Source organism: Python bivittatus, unplaced genomic scaffold, assembly GCF_059951505.1.
Source record: "Python bivittatus isolate LINGU-HERP-01145 unplaced genomic scaffold, Pbiv_v1 ctg000560_np1212, whole genome shotgun sequence".
Lineage (NCBI taxonomy): Eukaryota > Metazoa > Chordata > Lepidosauria > Squamata > Pythonidae > Python > Python bivittatus.
Window position 1 is genome coordinate 6,418,040 of NW_028277083.1, and position 20,069 is coordinate 6,438,108.

Sequence of the window (20,069 nt, forward strand, 5' to 3'; positions counted from 1 at the left end):
TGCGGTACCTAAAAGTTAACAAATGCATTTAGGGCATTTTTTTTTCGTCTTTCAAACTTGGCAACTTTAAGAGATGTGGACTTTGACTCTCAGAATTCTCTTAAAGTTGCCAAGTTTGGAAAAAAGAGATTTAGGGCATAGAAGTTTTCATGGACAAAACTCCCATCAGGTGCAGTGCTACCGTGATTTGGCCAAATAAGTATTTTTATTTGTGTAGTTTATCTAAGGGAAGGGGGAACTCAGTTTTCCGTAGTTCTCTGAAGGAATGTGGCTTGAATACAAGGCGGCTTGAAATGTAGCTCTTCAAATGGGGAGGTGGTTAGTTTAAAGGGAGAAAAAATCAGGGACGGGGTTTCGCATCTTTCATACTTTGAAAGCCTTTGAAACGTGTGGTATTGAGTATCTTACCTCCTGGTAGCTTTAAGATGTCCCAGCCCAGCTTCCAAGAACTGACCCTACAACATATATACCACCACAAACCAAGTTCTATCAACTGCAGAACAAAGCACCCTGATTCATACATTTTATTATTATGGCCACCCACTCCGAGACTCTGGGCAGGTTACAAATCAAGCTGTGGTTTCCTTAAGTGTTGCTGATGGACTAAATTATTGGTTGCGTCTAGCCTTCAAATCTTAAGAGGTGGATTTATATACACGCTGAACCAAACCACGTCTATCTGGGCTTAGCAGAGTGTTATGGAAATAATTTATTTCTGGGAGTTGAAGTCCACACATCATTCATGAAAGCAAAACAGGTTTCTGAAAAGGCACAACACTGTGATACTATCATAACGAAGATTCATAGAAACCATTAAAAGCCGCAACAGACTCAGCTGCTGTCAAAGAACTTCTGCTTCTTGCCTGATTCCTCCTTTGCCTTACAAAATGAGGTACCGTCCTTGCTAGGAACTTCTCCCCCAAACCATGCATTTCATGAATAAGACACAGCAATAGAGTGAGAAAAAAAATATATATTTGGAACAGAAAATTATACATACACAAAATAAAAGGTTTGAGTTGAGGTGCTGCTTTTCTCCAGTCAATAGATGACTGACCCTCTTGCAATTTCAGATAGATATTTTTCCTGTGAAGTTCCTGCTCTTTTCGCCCACTTCTTTCATTGCTTCGACCCACCAATAATTGCTTCCTTCAATTTACAAAAGGCTTAGGTGATGGGAGGTGGTGCTGGAAGCACCAGGAAGCACTTCATCTGAAACTAATTGAGGTGACTTATGCAAATGATCCAAAGGCCTCAACTCGCTGCAAAAGAACAATTATTTGTTCTTTTTCTTTAGTCTATTTGTCAGGTAGGCAACCACACAGATCCAGGAGGAAGACTCAGCGGCTTCCGCATTTCGAAAGAACCTTGGGCTCCAACCATCCTAGGGCCAACTCTCTCAATATCACTTCAGTACGTTCTAACGTTTTCTTTGCAGCTATTGTGATTAAAAAAAAAAAAATACTGCCAACACTTTACAATTTGAAAGCTACACCTATTTTGCAGATAAATGAGGCGGGACGGTGCCTTTACTGTATAGCCAAGATGTAACTGAGCGCTGATTTGAACGCTTCCAAGTCACAGCAATTCACGGAGATCAACTGCAGCAGCGGGATCATTTGAGGACACCACAATGGAGAACCACTTCATAAAATGTTTATTTAGGATGGTAACACAGGATAAATCATGCAACAGCTCAGTAAAAAAGGGAAGCTAGAGAACAGGACTTGGTGCTGCTGATTCAGGAACAAGTCTATAAAAGTGACAATTAACTGTCCAAAACTGGCACATCTAAAATTGCCGGAAAGCTAAACAAAGACATTACTTGTAAAAGGATTCTGTATTAAAAAAGTCGGAGACATCGTTAAAAATTGCCACCTATAGATTACTTCAACTGGACAAGTGCAGGGGTAGTGTTAACGCTGCTATGAGTAGGAAAAGAAAAACCTCCAAAAAATGTGGAACGATTTTAGTCTGAATGGGGCACGTGGAAACAGGAATGATTGCTGCTAAACCACTACATTGGAGAGAAAAAAATCTGCATTGGCACCAAATAGTCTTAAGCGAATGTCATCAGGAGGTGAACAGAGGTAGAGGAAAGTATTCATCAGCAGACACTATAGAAACATCCCTTTGTGGAAAGAGGAGGAAAACGAGCGATTCGAGGCATTTGTGAAACGGTGACATCTTTTCCATGAGACTTTTCTGACATTTGTAGTTTGATTCCAGCCGACACAAAACTCTCAACATTTGGGGGGAAAGGAGGAAAATAAATACAGCGGAATGAAATTTGAAATCAAACAGGAAAGAACAGTTACCATCCAACAGTCAGCATGGGCCTGGGCGCGTCAAAATAACTCAGCAATTTAAAGAGAATCTTTTGAAAATAAGTGTTTGCACTTATTCCTGATCACCAAGAACCCCACCCCCCCAAAAAAACCTCACTGTTTTTGGAACTATTCCAATTGAAACTACACACTGAATTAAATCCACACGGTATTAAGTTTCTCTCAGGTAAAAAATCTTTATACATAGTAATAAAAAAAGAGAAAAGGCAAGATGCCTCAAACAGAAGTCAGCTGGTTCTCTGGTCCTACAGAGCCCACGGAGGACTCTCTGCAAGAAGAGGGGGAGGCCATCTGTTCGAGCATCTTCAACCTCTTGAAGGTCAGGATTGTTCTGTCTACGCATCCAAGATGACAGATGGGGATGACTACCCTTGGCACTTATGCTGGCAAACTGAGCTTCTTCCCTTTGAGTACTGAAAGAGGGAAACAAGGTCAATTCACACAGGCATCCGATCCAAAGCACTGCTGCTGTTCACACAGGACAACAACTGGGGAATTCCTTTACATTTTTCATTGCCAACAAACAAAGGTCTCCACTGTAAGACATGCAGAGAAGACAGAAGGAAATGGAAGGGGTGGAGAGTTCAATAAAAATTACAAGTCCTCATTTAGCAACCACAACTGAGACTGGCAACTCAGTCGCTAAGCGAAGCAACCGCTAAGCGAAACCGTGACGGTGCTTACGATCTTCCTTCAGACCTGAGAAAGTTATCAATGTGAGGATGGGTCAAAAGTTACCTTTTCATTACTATTGTAATTGTGAATGGTCGCTAAATGAGGCACTAAATGATGACTACCTGTTAATAATGGTAATTCTGAAAGAGATATTAGACACTAGGTTGGAGCCCTGAGTATCTCTGAAGTTGCATATCCCCTCCTTTTTTTCACAACTTTTATTTTTTTCCTGATTTGAAGCAAAGTGTAACTTGATATGTCTTTTAGGACCGGTAAGTTGTGGCCTGTGCTTGCCTCACAAAGCCGGAATAGAAACAAGGTAGGGAAACCCCACAAAGCAGGTTTCAGAAAGCCTTTCCAACATCGGCAGCCATAGGAGGCACCTATATTTTCTTCCGTGTAACAAAACAGCATGTTGTATTTATTTCTGACTCCCGGCAATCACAAACCACAACCTGGTTGGAAGGAATGGGGGAGGGGAACTATAGTCGGTGAAAAAATGGAGGGTCCTTGGAAGGGAAGGGAAGGGACCATTGAAAACATGGAGTTTAAAACAGAAATAATATTAGCCAATTTAATTTACTATTAGCTAATTCAATGTTTCTCAACCTTGGCAGCTTGAAGTCCACACATCTTCAAGTTGCCAAGGTTGAGAAACACTGAACTAATTTAATACAGAAATAGCATCCAGTTACTACCCAACACTCCCCATGAAAAAGAGACAGCCCATGGAGTTCTTTTTCAAGTTTTCCCTACAGTACACATATTAGCTCTTTTTCTTTTTTCAAGAGCCCAGATTTATAGGATTCACCAAGCATTAGATTAGAAATGAAATAGTTCCTGCTTAGGCACAAGGAGAAATTCCAACTCAGCCACAGAGATCCATGGGTAATCTTGAACCAGTCACTATCTCAAAGCCTTGCTTATGACACAGGACAACTATGTTGACATGATGAGAGGTGAGCACATGTATTCCTGCTTGCAGGATGAGAGAGACTGTCACCAAAAATCAGATCTACTCCTTGTTGGGATTTCTTCAGTTCTCTAAAACTGGCCAACCCTGGTGTGCCTGGATCTCAACCCAAATCTTTTGTTCAGGAACACTGCTCTATTTTGTAAAGCAAAGATGGTTTGAGGTGTCTAATTTCCTTCACTTTTTAAAATATAGCGATGCCCACAATATATTTATTGCTATAATCAGTGGAATTAAATGGGCAAGGGAATGGCAACCGAAGCCACCCAACTGGAAGAACCGGTTCCACTGCCACATTTTCAAGACAGGGAAGCATTTTAATGCGTTCTCATCATTTGCAAAGGGGGTAATTTAGGCCCAGGTACTGTACTTCTAAAAAATAACTGTACCCACTCCATCCCTTTCTATAGGAAACGTACAGGTCCTTCTGTGGCTGCAATCCATTTCAAAAATGTGTTGAGGGAAACAGGGAAACTATTCCAATTGCCTAGGATACTAAACTTACGGAGACATGATTCTCCCAGTCCATCAACCTAACAGACCTGGAGGGTAGCAAGGTTGAAAGAGAGTGACCAGCCCAAGGTCACTAAGGGAAGTGCCAGCAAAGGTCTCTCACAGCCTACCCCATTTTCAAGCTACTTTAATCCAAGCTTAGCATACATAAAAATGTATTATATTAAAAATCTAGAGTCGCTTGCAGAGGGAGCATACACCAAATGAACCAGACAAGGAAAGAAATATGCCATTCAAAATATCTTCCAACATTTTCCCCAACTATTTCATGGTCCTGATCAATGACATTGACTTACTTATTTGTGGTTAATATGGGCTTTTTTAAAAAATGCAGAGCTCAGAAACAATGTTTTGTCATAGAAGGACCATATTCTATGAAGCTGCAGAGAGATACAGGAGGAGAAGTTGGCGGGGGGACCCTATAGCTTATTACATTTCCTGAAAATGAGATCTAGAAAGATCCACACCCACTCTTGCTTTGATGAAGCTTTAGTGTAACCTATATAAGGTACCATGGAAACATACTGTAGGAATCTAGATTCTCCTTTTCCATCCTGGTGCCCTGTAGCTGAGCAGGACTATACCTCCCAGCATCTGCAGCCATGGGGAATGATGGGAGCTGGAGTCCAACACAACCACAGGCCATCAAGTTGAGGAAAGATGCTGCATGACAAGTCGTAACGTGAGTTACCATGTGTCTCTTACCTTTTGTAACGTACAAATAGAAGAAGTCACAGTACAAAATAGTCTGGACCACCCCAGCCACCACGGCTATGAGGTCAAAGAATCCCTCAAAATAGTAACGCCAAATCCAGTTGATAAGGTACAAGGCACGGTAGAGGCCCAGAAAGAAAAGATAGTGAGTAGTGATGGTCTCTGCTTCCCCAGTTTTACTGATCATAAAAAGTTGGGGAAGAATCGCAACAGACTCCAAGTAGATGGAGAAAGTCCACAAGATCTGGAAGAATAAGACAAAGATGTTCAAGTCATACTCTCAAGAATTCTCCATCCACCTCTTGAAAACAATGTTGGAAAAACCCAATACACATCAAAATGCAGCAAAAAATACCCAAATGAGAAATAGAGGAGAGAAAGAGCTGTGTAATGCATTCTTCCTCAATCCGGGTATCTGTCAGATATGTCAATCAAGTCCCAGAATCCCCCAGCCAGTACAACTATTTCTAAGAAGGGTAGAACGTGAAGTTCATATACCAGGATGGCATCAAGGTTAGCAGCATTGCCCAGCATTGGCAAACACATCCTCTGAAAGCTTTACACTCATACTGCAGCATACAGCATGCTGGCTGGGGAATGCTGGGAGTTGAAGGGCATACATCTTAAAGCTGCTGAGGCGGAGAAACACTGCTCTAGATGACTGATCTTATGCATAGCGCAGATCAGTTGGAACGTAAGATGCATCGAAGTCATGCCCCCTTTTTCAAGCTAAAATGATTTTTAAAATAGTAGATCTTGTTCAGTCCTCCAGATGGCGGCAATCACTTCTCAAATGCTGGCTGAAGAACTTGAGAGAAAATGAAGGACAAAAGACAGAATTTACTTTCCCAATATTTGTTTAAGGAACTGGGCATCTGAATAACTAAAGCAGCAATCCTGTATGTAAGTGGGGAGCAAGTTCCCTTGAATTCAGTTGAACTATACAGCTCGAATGAGCAACACCACCACCCCAACTGAACCCCAGCTGACTACAAGGGGGTTCTACGACTACATCCAACCCTTCCTTCAGGCCATGATGCAAACCTGCTACTTCTCACTGTTCCCAGGCTTAAATTCAAGAGGACAATAAGCTTGTCTCGACCGCCTCTGCTGTGCGGGGCAAAAACTTTGGGTTCATATATGGGGCTAAACCATAGCATGTTTTAATAGGGGTCTGCTAACTAGATTACAAACAGCTGGGCTCACACATCAGGCTAATGCATAAGCCATGATTTAGCAACGCCCACAGTGTTCATACCACACATGTCAGACAAAGCAAACAACCCATATTATGGGTCAATAGGCTGCATGAACCTGGCCTGAATTTATACACAGTGACCAAGCACATTTTTTCCATTGCTTTGGATTACACTGGGCTATCCTTAGCCTGTGAGCTTACCAGTTTATTTGCCTGGGCCACCCGCAAGGAAGGTGAGCTGTTCCACTGTTCCCACCAGCTCTGCTGGGAGTCCTCCCCTCCCTGGACGGCTTGCATTTCAATTCACCAACTCTGAGAGTATGGGGAGTGTGTGTGTGTGTGACTTCACTTTCCCCCTATTATTCTTTCCCCATCCCTTTTTCCCTTTTACAACCCTGCAGGCAGAAAACATTATATTGGCTGTGCAAGATTTAAAAAAAAAAAAGCTTTATGTATAGAAAACATGTTTACATTAACCTGTCATTTATAGATAACTATTGTGTTTGTGGGTTGGCTGTAAAGCTGCCAGTACAGTGCTTTTCACTGTATCGATGATAAGGTGTCAAAACTCTTCAACTTTTCCTTTTTATGGGGTCATCTGCCCATCTGTATGATGTAAATCATCTGTTTTGCTCATCACTGAAAATGAAATATATTTCTACCTCTCCGTACCCTCAAGAAAGGAAGGAAGGACCCACAAAAGTCTCCCTTCATTGTCTTCTACTCGCTTTGTTGTTGTTTTAAAAGATTAACCAGTGTACTGTTGTCTTGGTGATACCTGCACTGCTTCAAAACACAAATGTTTTGGACTCACCTCTAGAGGGGAGAAGTCATGATTGACCAGAAAAGAGAGTCCGCCAACCGGAACCACAAGAAACTCGACTCTGAACGTATCATGATTCCCATCATAGGTAGCCTTAAATTTCATGTAGATCAGATAGACTGTAGCATATGAGCAAGCAATGTAGATTAGCTGAAAGGGAGAGATCCAGATGTGTTATCAAGCTTCTAATCAGCTTCAAACCTTCAGGAAAAGCATTTTACATATGTAAAAAGGAACCTTTGTGCATTGTCTGAGTGAGGTTCCCTCCCTGAGTTGCTCAGTAACAGACATCAGTTTGCCACACTGTCTACCTCACAAGTTTACATTTTTGTCTGAAGACACACTCTTTATATTATGGTGAAAGTTATCTAGAATATAAAGAGATGCCCCCCCCAAAAAACACCTTTTTTCCATAGCAACTCATTGACTGACAGACTGAAACCAGTTGGACTCAAAATCTGGTGGCTTGAAACCAAGCCCATCTCTGATGCTGCAGATCCCGAATACAGGGGTTTTCTCTGCAACCTTCCATGACTCCAAGATACATCATATCTTAATTAACAAAGAAATGAAAACTCTTTAGAAACCATCATAATAAATGTTGCAGACCAAAACATGTCTATTGAGTATTTTTTCATAACTGAACCACCAGCAATACTTCTGAAGCAAGACTGTCCCTTCTGGATGGCAGGCAGACCATCTTAGAAGATTCACTTTTGAAAGGGAACTTGCTCTCTGCAGCTTTTATAGATATTTAGCTTCCTAAATCTGCTTTCTGATCAACCAAGATGCTTTTCCAGTAATAAGATTTTCACTGAAATAAGCATTGCAGCCCAGGTTATAGGCACTTCTAACAAAACTGGATTTTGTTATAAACTTGTTGAAAATACTAGATGCTGACACGATTAATGTGGGGAAAAACAAGAAAATTTCAATGGCTTTTTCAAGATCATGTCAGTAATGTTGGAACCAGAATTTAGGACAGTCACCTTTTCTAACCTGGCACCCTCTAAGGGTGTACTAGCAACAATTCTGTTGACCACAGGGTTTTGAGACTCTCCTCTAACCTGACGCTTCCCAGATCTCCTGGATATCAGTGTCCAGGGTAGAGTCTGTGACTAAGCACAGCTACACAAATGCCTTCCTAAAAATTAAATTTCCAGGTAATGCATTTAGAGTAGAAAGCTTTGCAGTTTGTTTGAAATTATTTTCCAAAGACTAAACTCCATGAATTATATGGCTGGATTTTAGAAGGTTAAAAGAAAATTGAAGATAACCATTATTCAGAGGGCTGAAAACATATATCTCAACTGTTTTTCCAGTTTTAATCTTCTCTGAACTATGACCATTAGTTCTCCAACCAGACAGGGAATTTAAACTGTTGTGAGATAAATGAATCAACAAATACAGATAAGCGCTCAGTCCTACAAATATACGAGCTTGATCTAAGGTGCTTGATATTTTATGTGGGCTTCTGACCAGGGATAGAGATCTATATTTCTTTAAGTACAGCACCTCTGCAGCTTTAAGCATTCTCATATTATTCCCCAAACCAGGCTTTTAAAGCATTTTTGACTAATGGTCCAATACTATTCAGACCCAGAGCTGGCTAAACCATTTCAAGGTCAACATGTTCCTACCTCCAAACAGAAGTTAAGAGATTTATGGAGGTCATTCAAAAGAAGAAGGAGATTCAGTTCTCTTCCTTGGAACTTCAGTGCCTTCTTTGTTGTTCAGTTCCAGACAAGGCTTTGAATGAGGACAAGATTTGCAAATACCAACACAATGCCAAGAAATTTATACTACTGCCGCTAGATGGAGACGTGGACACACAGTCTCTAATCTAAGGCAGGCCTGATGGTCCTCCAAAAGTAAAATGTGCTTAAGGAGTATCAAATACAGTTTTGATACTCTGCTTTGGCAGACACCTTGTAAGATGAATGCTTTGAATTGGAACATTAAATATTGTTGCCAATATTCATGGCAATAACACAACTCACCACATCGAAGTGTGGAACTTGGTTCCAAGCCAAGCTGCAGCACTTAGAACAGAATCAAGAAGCTTTTAATAACTTTCGCCAGCAATTTATTCCTGTCCAAACTGGAAAAATCTTCTAGTCATGAAATGCATACGGCTGCAGACCCCAGATGTAATTAATGGTTTGTAGCCCTCTTACTTATTCAGTATACTGTACCTTCATAGAAGTGTTATAAAGTGAAATGAATGAAGTGAAGAGATCCAGGTATCGAGTAGTGAACACCAGTGCAAAGAGAAGCTGACTTTTCCCAGATATACCTAGAGCAAATTAAAAAAAAAAAAAGAAAGAAGAGGAAAGTCTTTTTTTCCCTTTCTTTTGGTTTTTACAGTATGCCAATTGCCTTTATCTTAAACCAGTGTTGGCTGGCTGGGGAATTCTGGGAGTTGAAGTCCACTCATCTTAAAGTGGCCAAGTTTGGACAACAGTGTCTTAAATGCTTGCATCAGGCAGGGCCACTTTATGTCCCCCAACCAAAGCTTATGGAAAGAGTCCATCCATCTTGTGAAAGTCTCAAGATGGATATCTTCATATGCATCATGATCAGTGATTTGCTTCTGTCTGCTTGTTTTACTCCTCAATTTCATTTCCACTCCATTCCAAACTTGCAATCTATCAGGCACTGTACTGAAAAGGCTAAATCTTCATTGAAAAGACATCATAAATAAGAGCCCAGGGCAATTGAGATGAATTAAGAGCAGTTAGCCCAGTAGTATTGAAAGTCAATTTGGTTTTAATGCCTGCCTTAGGCGTGAAACCCGCCTAGGTGACTTTGGGCCAGTCATTCTCTCTCAAGCCTAGGAAGAAAGTCTGGCAAATCACTTCTGACACTGAAAGGGCCTGCCCATAGAGACCTGAACTAGGGCAGCAGATCAGTCAGAAGGTCGCCACAAATGACACATTATTTTCATACTCTGTTTGTGGGCTTCTCAGAGTCAGCTAGTAGGAATGTCAACACTGCCAAAATGGCTAAATAGTTTGATCCCACAAATGCTAATATTTATTGGATGGCAAACCTTTGACCCCAGTTGAATGCAAACAGTTACAGGCAAGGAGGACCTCTGCAGAGCAGATAGAACGTCCCTGCTTCCCATTTCCTTTAGCCACAGTTAGAAAGCAAATGCTTCAGTTTAGAAAGTTTGTGTGCAAGGACAGAGACAGCCCAAGACAAACCAAACATACGAAGGAGAATTTGGCTGTTGAGGGTAAACGCAGGCCACATTTACTCAACTCATGAAGCCATAGTTAATGAATTGATTCTGGTGTAGCTCATTGTGTGCACCAAGCCAATGTGGGTATAAGTTTGCGGCTTAGCAAAAGGGGCAAATCCAGCAGTTTGTGCTTAGCCAACAGATCATGGTTAAAACGCAAACCATGCCTGTGTTCTTCAATCAAGTTAGATTTGAGGATGGTTCTCTTCCTCCAGATCCTAAGGCTTAAGATGCACCAAGCCACAAAAACACTAGCCTTGCAAAATATTTGCCCCATCTTTCTACTCCAAACATGGTTAAATTGAACAAGAATCACTAGCTGGGTTCACTCCAAACCCTTATCCTAAACCTGGATTAAGAAAGCACAACTGCTCTTTTTGCAGGACACACAGTGTGCGTGGAGCACGTTGGTCAGGCTCACCGTAAACTGCTATGAAAGGGCTGGGCTTCCAAACACAGAAACCACAAACTACCCAACCCTACCTGAGGCAAGGCTATTGTGTTGCACAGACCACACCATTCAGTGTCAAGTAACAAAAATTGCCGTGGGAGTTTCACCAATTGCCTAATTAGCCCAGGGTTCACCACAGCTTTTAAATAACACAAATGCAGTTTTAGCTTGTGCTTTCTGTGTCAGTCAAGGACTTTGGCAGAGAAAGGGCAGCCATGAAACGCAAGGAGCGTGTATCTTAGCATCAAGGTAGAAGAACCTATGCCTCCCAATACTGCTAAACTACCACAGCTAGCATCTTCCATGTTGCTGGAAACAGCTGTTCAAAACCAGTTGGAGGTCTGTGTATTCCCTAGCCTGCTACAGCAGCTTTGGGCATTTAAGCTGGTTGCATGCCTGGGAAAGATTAGAAAGGAAGCAATTTCCATGATGTTAGTTCTCTTTCTTCTCTTTGATCTCCACTGGGATCCTAACCCTGTTGGCAAGATCACAACCCCGATCCCAATCTGCGAGAAACTCTCCCAGGGGCAGCTCTGAGCCTTAATGCAGTAGTTCATTTATCCCCAAAGTGTCATTTCTACCAGGAGCCCCTCAAGCAGGACACAATGACTAATGCACCCCACTCCCACTGATAGTTTATCAGGAAGATGCAATGATCTGGATTTGAAGGAGAAAAGATGCTTTTTTTATACACAGGAGCACTGATGTTGCAACTGTTGGCAACTTCTAAAAGCAGCAGCATTTTTCCCTGGGCTTGTGAAGGAGCAAGACACATGGGATTTAAGGAGGTGTTGCCAGGTGTGTGATGTGCACATTCACATGTGCTCTAAATCACCTTTTCTCTTTTGAATCTGGATCCTTCCATGGCTCCAACATTTACAACCTGACAAGCAAGGTGTTTAACACACACCTCTTCCCACTACATGGAGTTCACAGGTCACAATTTTGTAAAGGTAACACCTCACTGCTAGAAAAGCAGGTGTTGATAACAATACAAGCCCCGTTGTCTGAACATACTGTGGGGTCACATGCCCCACTGATTAGCTCTACCATGCATACAAACTTCCTGTGAGCAAAGCTTCTGAGCCGTAAATGCTGCGTATTTCAGCAAGCACCGCAAAAGTATGGAGGCTCTGTGACCTACTTTTTATGCCCTGGAGAGGACAAGACCTAGTCATTTAATCTATATCTATCTACTTTCTAACATTAAAAACAAACTCCAAGTAAAGATAAACATTCCCTCAGGTCAAATTCAACTCTTAGCAACTACACAGAGACATCTGTGACATATTTATTTATTTTTATTTATTTATTAAATTTCTCCCCCACCCATCACTAGCTCCTCGACAATGTATATTCTGATCATTTTGATTTACTGTAAAATCTGCTTCCTTGAAGTCTTTCATTATATATTTTATTCAAAATATATATTTTTGCAACAATAGTTCTTTTTCCCTGATGCTTTTCTGACATCTCAGTTTAACCTACAGCCCTGGGATGTCCCAGTGATCTCCCATGCAGGTACTAACCATGACCTGCCCTACTTAGCTTTTTCAAGGTTCAGTCCAGCTCTGCCTAGCTTTTTCGTGATCACACACCACATTTATTTATATGTACATTTGTGTGCTACATACTCCACAGATTTTCCCACCCACATTTTGATAAAGCTCTCTATGCAACTTAAAATGGGGGCACGTAAACAGGCCTGACACCGAAGGAAATGGGTAGGGAGAGAAAGAGAAGGTAAATATGCCGTCACAACTACCAAAGCTTGCATAATCTTTGCATTCAGTAAAACACCAGGCCAAAGAGCTATCAAGAGACAGTTTGGGAACAGCACCATCCAATGGATAATAGGTTAATCCAGTGGAGAAATCCTCATTGCCACAGCTCTGTTGCTAGGGAAGATTATGCCAAGACTGGAGAAAACTCCAGTTTATAAGCTTTCGACTCAGTTCAAGCATGACCCTAACCCACAATGTAGTTTGCTAGTCTTTTGGCTTAGGGCAGTGTTTCTCAACCTCAGCAACTTTAAGATGTGTGGACTTCAACTCCCAGAATTCCCCAGCCAGCCAGGAGTTGAAGTCCATGCATCTTAAAGTTGCTGAGGTTGAACAACACTGGCTTAGGGTGATGAATGGACATAGCCATTAAATGATTTAGTGTTGCTTGAACTAGGCTGTTTTGACAATGGTTAAACAAACCATGGTTTAATATGACATGAAAAATCAAAGTATTCCTCAGCACCAGGGGCCTTGTGTTCTATTTCACTAGCTCCTCAACAATGTATATTCTGATCATTTTGATTTACTGTAAAATCTGCTTCCTTGAAGTCTTTCATTATATATTTTTATTCAAAAACAAAGCAGTAGATTAAAGAAAATGCCACTGCAATGATGTTCATTATCTTTTTTTTTCTTAAACACTTTCCTATGGGACAGCAAGCATGCAATCTATTGCTCCTCGTTCATCCTTCTAATATTGTTGTTTCTTGAAAAGTTAATATTTTAGATTCAAAAGTCTGCATAAATGAGTCCAAAAGTCTTCATACCAATTTTTTTTTGTTAATCAGTCTTGAAGGTCTGTGTATAGTTGTTGCCAACTTGCTTTAATAAATAGCTATATTAAATGAATACGATTAGCTTCAGTGTAACTAATTCACATTTTACCATAATGCCCCAAATGCTAATGCTTCATTTCAAGCTATTCCGAGCAGAGTAGCAAACAGAACCTAAAAACAGCCCTACAATAATCATGATTTTCTAGTTCCAAAATGCTTCCACTAATTGATTTCCAAGATATTTGCATCATTTATAAAAAAAAAAAACAGGATTAGGCCTATATAAATCATTCAGTAAGGCTGTATCATTTTCTCCAACCAGGTCCTTCCAGTTGTGCAGGATTTCAACCACCACAACTCCCATTCAGCACAGCCTCGATCATACTAGCTAAGAATCATGGGATCTGAAGTCCAACACACCTGGGCTATTGCTTTTGGTAGCCAGCTTTGCAGAAGCAACTTTCTGCACGGATGATTTGCTCACAGACACAAGGATGACAAGACTCGGATTACATCTGCTCTCGCTGTTTAGTATTTGAAGACACACAAAACCCACGTTACATGATATATGAAAAGTTAGCAGCAACTAGACAACCATACTACTACTGTAAAAATGGAATGGTTTAGGGTTTGCAAACAGCCTTCCCTAAATCTGCATCTCTGAATGGACAGGATGGTAACTCTTCTGTGCCCAACCAGATATGAACTGCCACGCTGGCTGCAAAAATGGGAATTATAGTCCAATGTATCTGATGGGTGCCTGGCTGGGGAAAGGCTGCACAGGACAACGGAGTCATACTTCTGAATGGTTCTTCCTACAAGGGGACACGTGGCTTTTTCAGACTCTGCTTCCTTCTCAACAATAACTCAAGTCCTGGCTTTAAAATCTCTTCCAATAAAATGCCAAGGAAGACTGATTTATTTCAACCACTTGTGGCCCTTCATTCTCCTTAATCCCACTGTTCTAAAACTGCTGGGTTTGCTTGCCAGAGGTCAAAGCACATTTTGCACCACGGGACTAGCCTGGAGACACCAGAACCCCGTTCAAGTCATGTCACTGATGCAAGTTAAACAAACAAAAAGTGCTTAGGGTTAGTAGATGGGTTTAAAAAAATAGTCCAAAGCACAAAAAGGTTTAAATGCTCGGGGGGGGAGGGGCTTTTAATAAAATCTGTTAGTTGGAAAGGCTACTTCTGTTTATCAGCAATAAAGTTACTTTCAAAATAAGGTAACCACAGAAGAGGCAGCATTCGATTTCATCTGGGAACGCATGACAAACACCCATCTCTTCCATAATCAGTGAGAATCCTGGTTTTCTACTAAGAAATGAGCAAGTGGAGAATGTCTCTTCCCAGACAGTTCTGTTCACCACACCTTCTCTGAGTTGCCACGTCAGACTAACTCAGGCCTTCCAATTGAAAGCCTACTCTCTCAAGCCTGGATTCATTTGCTTCCAATTTTCAACTGCAGTTGGCAAGACGAGGAAGAGCGTCCATCAAGCTCTCCGAGCCGGATCACCGCTTAACCCCTTCATGGAAAAGGAAGCCAACCACCTGCAGGGGAAAGGCTCCGGCCGTTCAGGAGCAGGAGCTTTGGCCTTACAAAGTCAGCAGGAAAGCGGGATCGTTCTGCTCTTGGAAACAGCAAAACGTCACTGCTAAAGGAGAATAGGTTGGGCCCCACATCGCACAACTCCAGAATCTCAAGCTTTGTTCCCCCCCCCCAAATCCATTCATTCCATTTTTGCACATCAATTCCATGGGGAAGAAGAGACATGTGGGATCAGCTCCCTTAGTCCCGGAACATTTATTTTATGATTTCAGAGTCAAAGACCAAAACAACACTGGAAAGTGGTTCTGCTGGAAATGAACCCAGCACTTCACCTTTCTATGCTAATAAAGGTACCATTCATTTAAACCAGGGTTCCTCAACCTCAGCAACTTTAAGATGGGTTAAATTTTAAAGTTGCTGAGGTTGAGGAACCCTGATTTAGACCACATCCCTGGGTTTTTAATCCACAAAGGTTATTCCCTGCCCTTAATATTTCCAATGACTTTTCAAGTAAATCTTTTAGAATATTTTTAACAGCCTGCCTAGATTTGGACCCCATTCTGAGCCTCTGGTCTCAATCAGCTTCAATTCCAATTGCAGTGTAGGAGCTCTGTATTTGTGATACAGAGAAATAAAAAAGCAGTACTATTTCCAGTTAATTCCCATGGGACTTTCATACACCAGTTTCTCCTTTGTAGCACCAAGGGAAAAGGTCTCAGTGGGGATTCTGAATCTTTTGTGTTTGCAAATGGTAGCTGACAGCTTTCTACTGTTACAAATGTAGCCCAGCGAAACTACAGAAATATCTTTAAAGATATGTCTAGATTGCCCTATAATTTTTTTCTCTATGCCTTTGTGTTTAGGATCAGAATCTTAACCAAATCCTTGCTTTCTAATACTGCATAGGTTTTAAAAGCAACACCTTCTCAGCCTTCTAAATAAAGAGGGGTAGTACTGATTAGGGATAGGGGTACCCACCACATCTGTAAGCCACTGTATCTTAATCTTAACCTTTAGAATTGACAATTCACACTGACTCCAATACTCAGATCAACCATGTGAGAGATGCTAAACTGAGAAAAACCTATGGTTATTCAAAAAGCAGACCGGAATTTGAACCTCTCTTCCTAATCTAGTATACAATGGGCCCCATTCTTCTGCCCAAAATACCACTTTTTTGCAACATCCCCAATTCCCCCTCACCTAATGCAAAACTCCCCATCAACTACACCCACAGGAGACCAGCATTAGCTATATAAGATGCATCTCGGAGACCCAGTGTTGTACTCAGTGATGACTCTATTGAATGCAGGACACCCACACGCCTGCCTCCCACAAACCGGGAAGCTAAGCAAATCTAAGAAAATCTGCCCTGCTTTCCTCTAACCTCCCTCCCTGCAAACAAACTCAACTGACCCACCATTGATGAAGAAAGATGTACGCCTCCCACCCCAATCCACGTTCCTCAACTGCTCCTTCCTAGCATGCAAAGTCCAGGTGGGGACAGGAAAAATTATTAAAGCAGGGGGAGGACGAATCTCAAAGCCACCCTTCCCATAAGACCCCAACCCTAAAGGTGCAGCACCCCCACCCACGCCAGTCTTCGCGGAAAGCTCTCAGCCCCACTGAAATCTCTTTTCCCTCCAACCCCAGCTACGGAGGAGATCCGCAGTCCCTCTGCCTCCCCGTCTGAAAGCAGAGTCCTCCCCATGGAAGGCGCGGCAGGCGGATTCTCCCCCCAAACTCAACGCTAATCCTGCAACCCCAGGAAGCGGCAGGCAGGGGTCCGTACCCCAAAAGGAGCCCCAGGTCTCCTCCCAGTCAAGCCCACCTGCACGGGATGGGGGGAACTTCTCCCAACGAAACACCCCCAAGACTGAGGGGGAACCTAACCCTAAGCGAGCCCCCCACCCACCCACCCAAATCCCATCCCAACCCAAACCAGCCTGCAGCACGAAAAGGGGGTGGGGGGCGCCACCCCCTCCCAGTCTTTCCCCAAGCCCCCCAAGGAGGGGGCGCCACCCCACTTCCTCTCCTCTTTCGACAACCCCCTCCAAGAAGGGGGCGGGGGTCGACCTCCCAAGACCCCAGCAGCCTCCTAAGCGGCAAGCGACGCCCCCCCAGCCCAGCGGGGGCCACGGGGACCCCCCTCAGCCCAGAGAAAGGCCTCCGAGGCGCGCCGGGCCACGAGGCCCTCGCCCGCCGCCCCGCAACCGCCCGCCCGCCGCCACACACCGGCGCACGAGCGGGTCTTCCAGATCTTCAGCAGCAGGATGATGATGGCCGCCAGGTGGGAGAGGTCCCCGGTGAGGCGGAAGATGTTCATGGCGGCGGCGGCGGGAGAGGAACCGGGGACCGAACCGAAGATGGCGAGCGCGCAGCGGGCACCGAGCGACGTGGCCCGGGGACGTGGCCAGAGACAGCCAGCGCGGGCGCGGGGCACGCCGGGAAAAGCGCGCACCGCCCTCTGAGGCGGGCAGGGGGAGGAGGAAGCCACGCCCCCGCCCGGCCTATCTAGCCCGGCCAGGCGGGCGGAGGGGCCGGCGCCAGTCGCCGCTCCGGCCCAGCTCTGCGCACGCGCGGAGGCTTCGGTTCCCCTCCGTTCTCTCGCTTCCTCCGCTCGGCTGCGCCTGCGCGCCTGCCGCCGGTTGTTCAACTCGGCCGGCTTTCTGTACGGAGCCCCACGTGGCGCCGGCGTTTTTCCCTCCCTTTGGCGCGGTGCGAAATAAAAGCTGCCCTCAGTGAAAAAGGGAGCCCAGAAGGAAGTGAACTGATGATTGATCGGTTATTTAGGTAGTCACTGACCAGTGTTTCTCAATATTGGCTGCTTGAAGACCTGTGGACTTCAACTCCCAGAATTCCCCAGCCAGCATGGCTGGCTGGGGAATTCTGGGAGTTGAAGTCCACAGGTCTTCAAGCAGCCAGTATTGAGAAACACCAATTCAGCCAATTTATATAACCTTATCTCACAAGCATGACTCTGGGCGGCATACAACAAGGCAGTTAAAAACAAAAATGGCAACTATGAAAACCAAGTGAAGACTGCAGGAGAATGAACAACATCCTAAAGACAATGCAGCCAGCTCACCGGCTCCAGGCCATCAAGTTGTTTTTGACTCCTGGCAACCACACAGATAGATTTTCTCCATAACGATCTGCCCCCAGCCTGGTCCTTCAGCTCTTCCAATGGTGCCCCCATCGCCACTGTAACGGAGTCCATCACCTTGCTGCTGGTCGCCCTCTTCTTCTCTTTCCTTCTACTTTCCCAGCATCAGAGCCTTCTCCAGAGAGCTGGGTCTTGGCATAACGTGCCCAAAGTAGGATAATTTGAGCCTGGTCCTTTGTGAAAACTCTAGGTTGATTTGTTTGATGATCCGTCAGTTTGTTTTCTTGGCTGTCCACAATCTTCTCAGAGTCTTCTCTTTCAAACACCAGAGTTCAAAAGCATCAATACTCTTCCTCTCCTGCTTCTTCAAAATCCAACTTTCGCTTCCATAGAGGTCACAGGAATGCCACGCTTGCACAGTTCTGATCTTTGTAGGTATAGACACATCCTAGCCTCTGACTGTGTTTTCCCAGGCCTTCATGGCTGCTCTGTAGTGGAGAAAATAAACCTTAACAAACAAAATGGAAGTTGCACCCTTTTTCTTCCCGTCTTTTAGATAGGACCAGGGTCAAACCCAGTTCATCTCTTTGCCAAATTGACCCTTCCTGCCCCAAAGCCCCTGTGAGACTAGGCTGAAGCTGCCATAACCTAAAGATGAAGCAGGCACGTAAGCAGAGAGGACAAAAGCCAGGAAACTTATCTATGAGATCCCTTCAGGGAGGTAGATAAGAAGGAAGCAAGTCCTTAAGGGGGAAAAAAAGGACCTGAACCAGAAAAAGGAAGTTGGGCCTGAGCACATGGAAACCCTCATCCCAATCCCATCAACTTGTAAATCAACCCAGCAAGGACTTTTGGGGATAAAAGGGGTCCCAAAGCCCGCCCACTCTGAGTCGTCTGAGTCATCTGAGTCACCTTTGGATCCAGACTTGGCGGCTTCCTTCCCTCTAGCTAGTGCCTGGCAGCCTAGTTGGGAAGGACGTGGGTAAGTGCGTGTGTGTGTATGAGGAAGAGCAAATGTACCTTGCAACCAGTAAAGTTTTGCTGTTACTTTAAATTCCCTGGGTCTCCGTGTATTCCAAAGAACCTCTTGTGCCTCAGTGTTCAGTTGGAAGTGATTTGTGTGTATCCCTAATTATTTCCCCGCTGTTGACCAGGGCTGTGTGTCTGTCTGCTCCAGCCGCACCTCTCTGGAGAACCCAGGTAGAAAGCAAGGGGGGCTGACAAGATCAACAGGCTGTGAGTGTGTGAGTGAGTGACCATAAGCCGAACCTGGGAGCAGTGTGTGTAACACCCCCCCTGCAATCCCATCAAACCAAAGAATAGAAGCTTCCTCACCAGTACAGCCCAAAGGAACTGTGACCTAGAGGAACCCCAACCTTCCATCCATCAGCTGATGACCTCAGCATTCCATCTCCTTCACAATGAACTTCCCCAGCTCTGCTCCCTCCTGAAAGGCCCATTTTACCTAACAATAGAATTTACCCCAGGTTCACTGATAAGGACCTACCTAGCTTCCCCCAACTGGCCAGCAAACCAGATCCCTAGGATTTCCCACCCGGTAGCCCTCAACTTCTATAAAAGTCTTTGCTTTCCTATTGTTCAGGGTCTTTCTTGTAAAGCAGACACCCAACAATTCTTGCAATAAACATGGCTTTTCTCCTTAGTGCTGTGGCCCTTCTTCAGACTGAATCCATGACAGCTCTACCTAGTCTGCAGTGTATTTCTTGACTGGTTCCTTTACTGTTGATGGTTGATCCTAAAAGGCAGAAGTTGTCCATCACTTTGATACCTTCATTGCCAATTTAATAGAGGATTGCAAAACACATCTGGCTGCTGTGCTTTTAAATATTTTCCAATTCTCAGAGTACATGTGTTGCAATAGGCTAATGTCCCCTTAATTTCACTATTAA

The 20,069-nt window shown here is 43.8% G+C and overlaps 1 protein-coding gene across 1 annotated transcript; it reads right to left on the minus strand.

Moving 5' to 3' along the window:
* Window positions 1–953: 953 nt before the first annotated feature.
* On the minus strand, window positions 954–17,502 carry KDELR2 (KDEL endoplasmic reticulum protein retention receptor 2). The gene is made up of 5 exons (XM_088148077.1): window positions 17,289–17,502; window positions 9,440–9,540; window positions 7,236–7,394; window positions 5,215–5,467; window positions 954–2,761 (listed from the first exon to the last, which is right to left on the minus strand). Exons 1-5 carry the CDS (start codon window positions 17,377–17,379, stop codon window positions 2,727–2,729), a joined length of 639 nt encoding a protein of 212 aa, XP_088004203.1. The 5' UTR covers window positions 17,380–17,502; the 3' UTR covers window positions 954–2,726.
* Window positions 17,503–20,069: the final 2,567 nt, after the last annotated feature.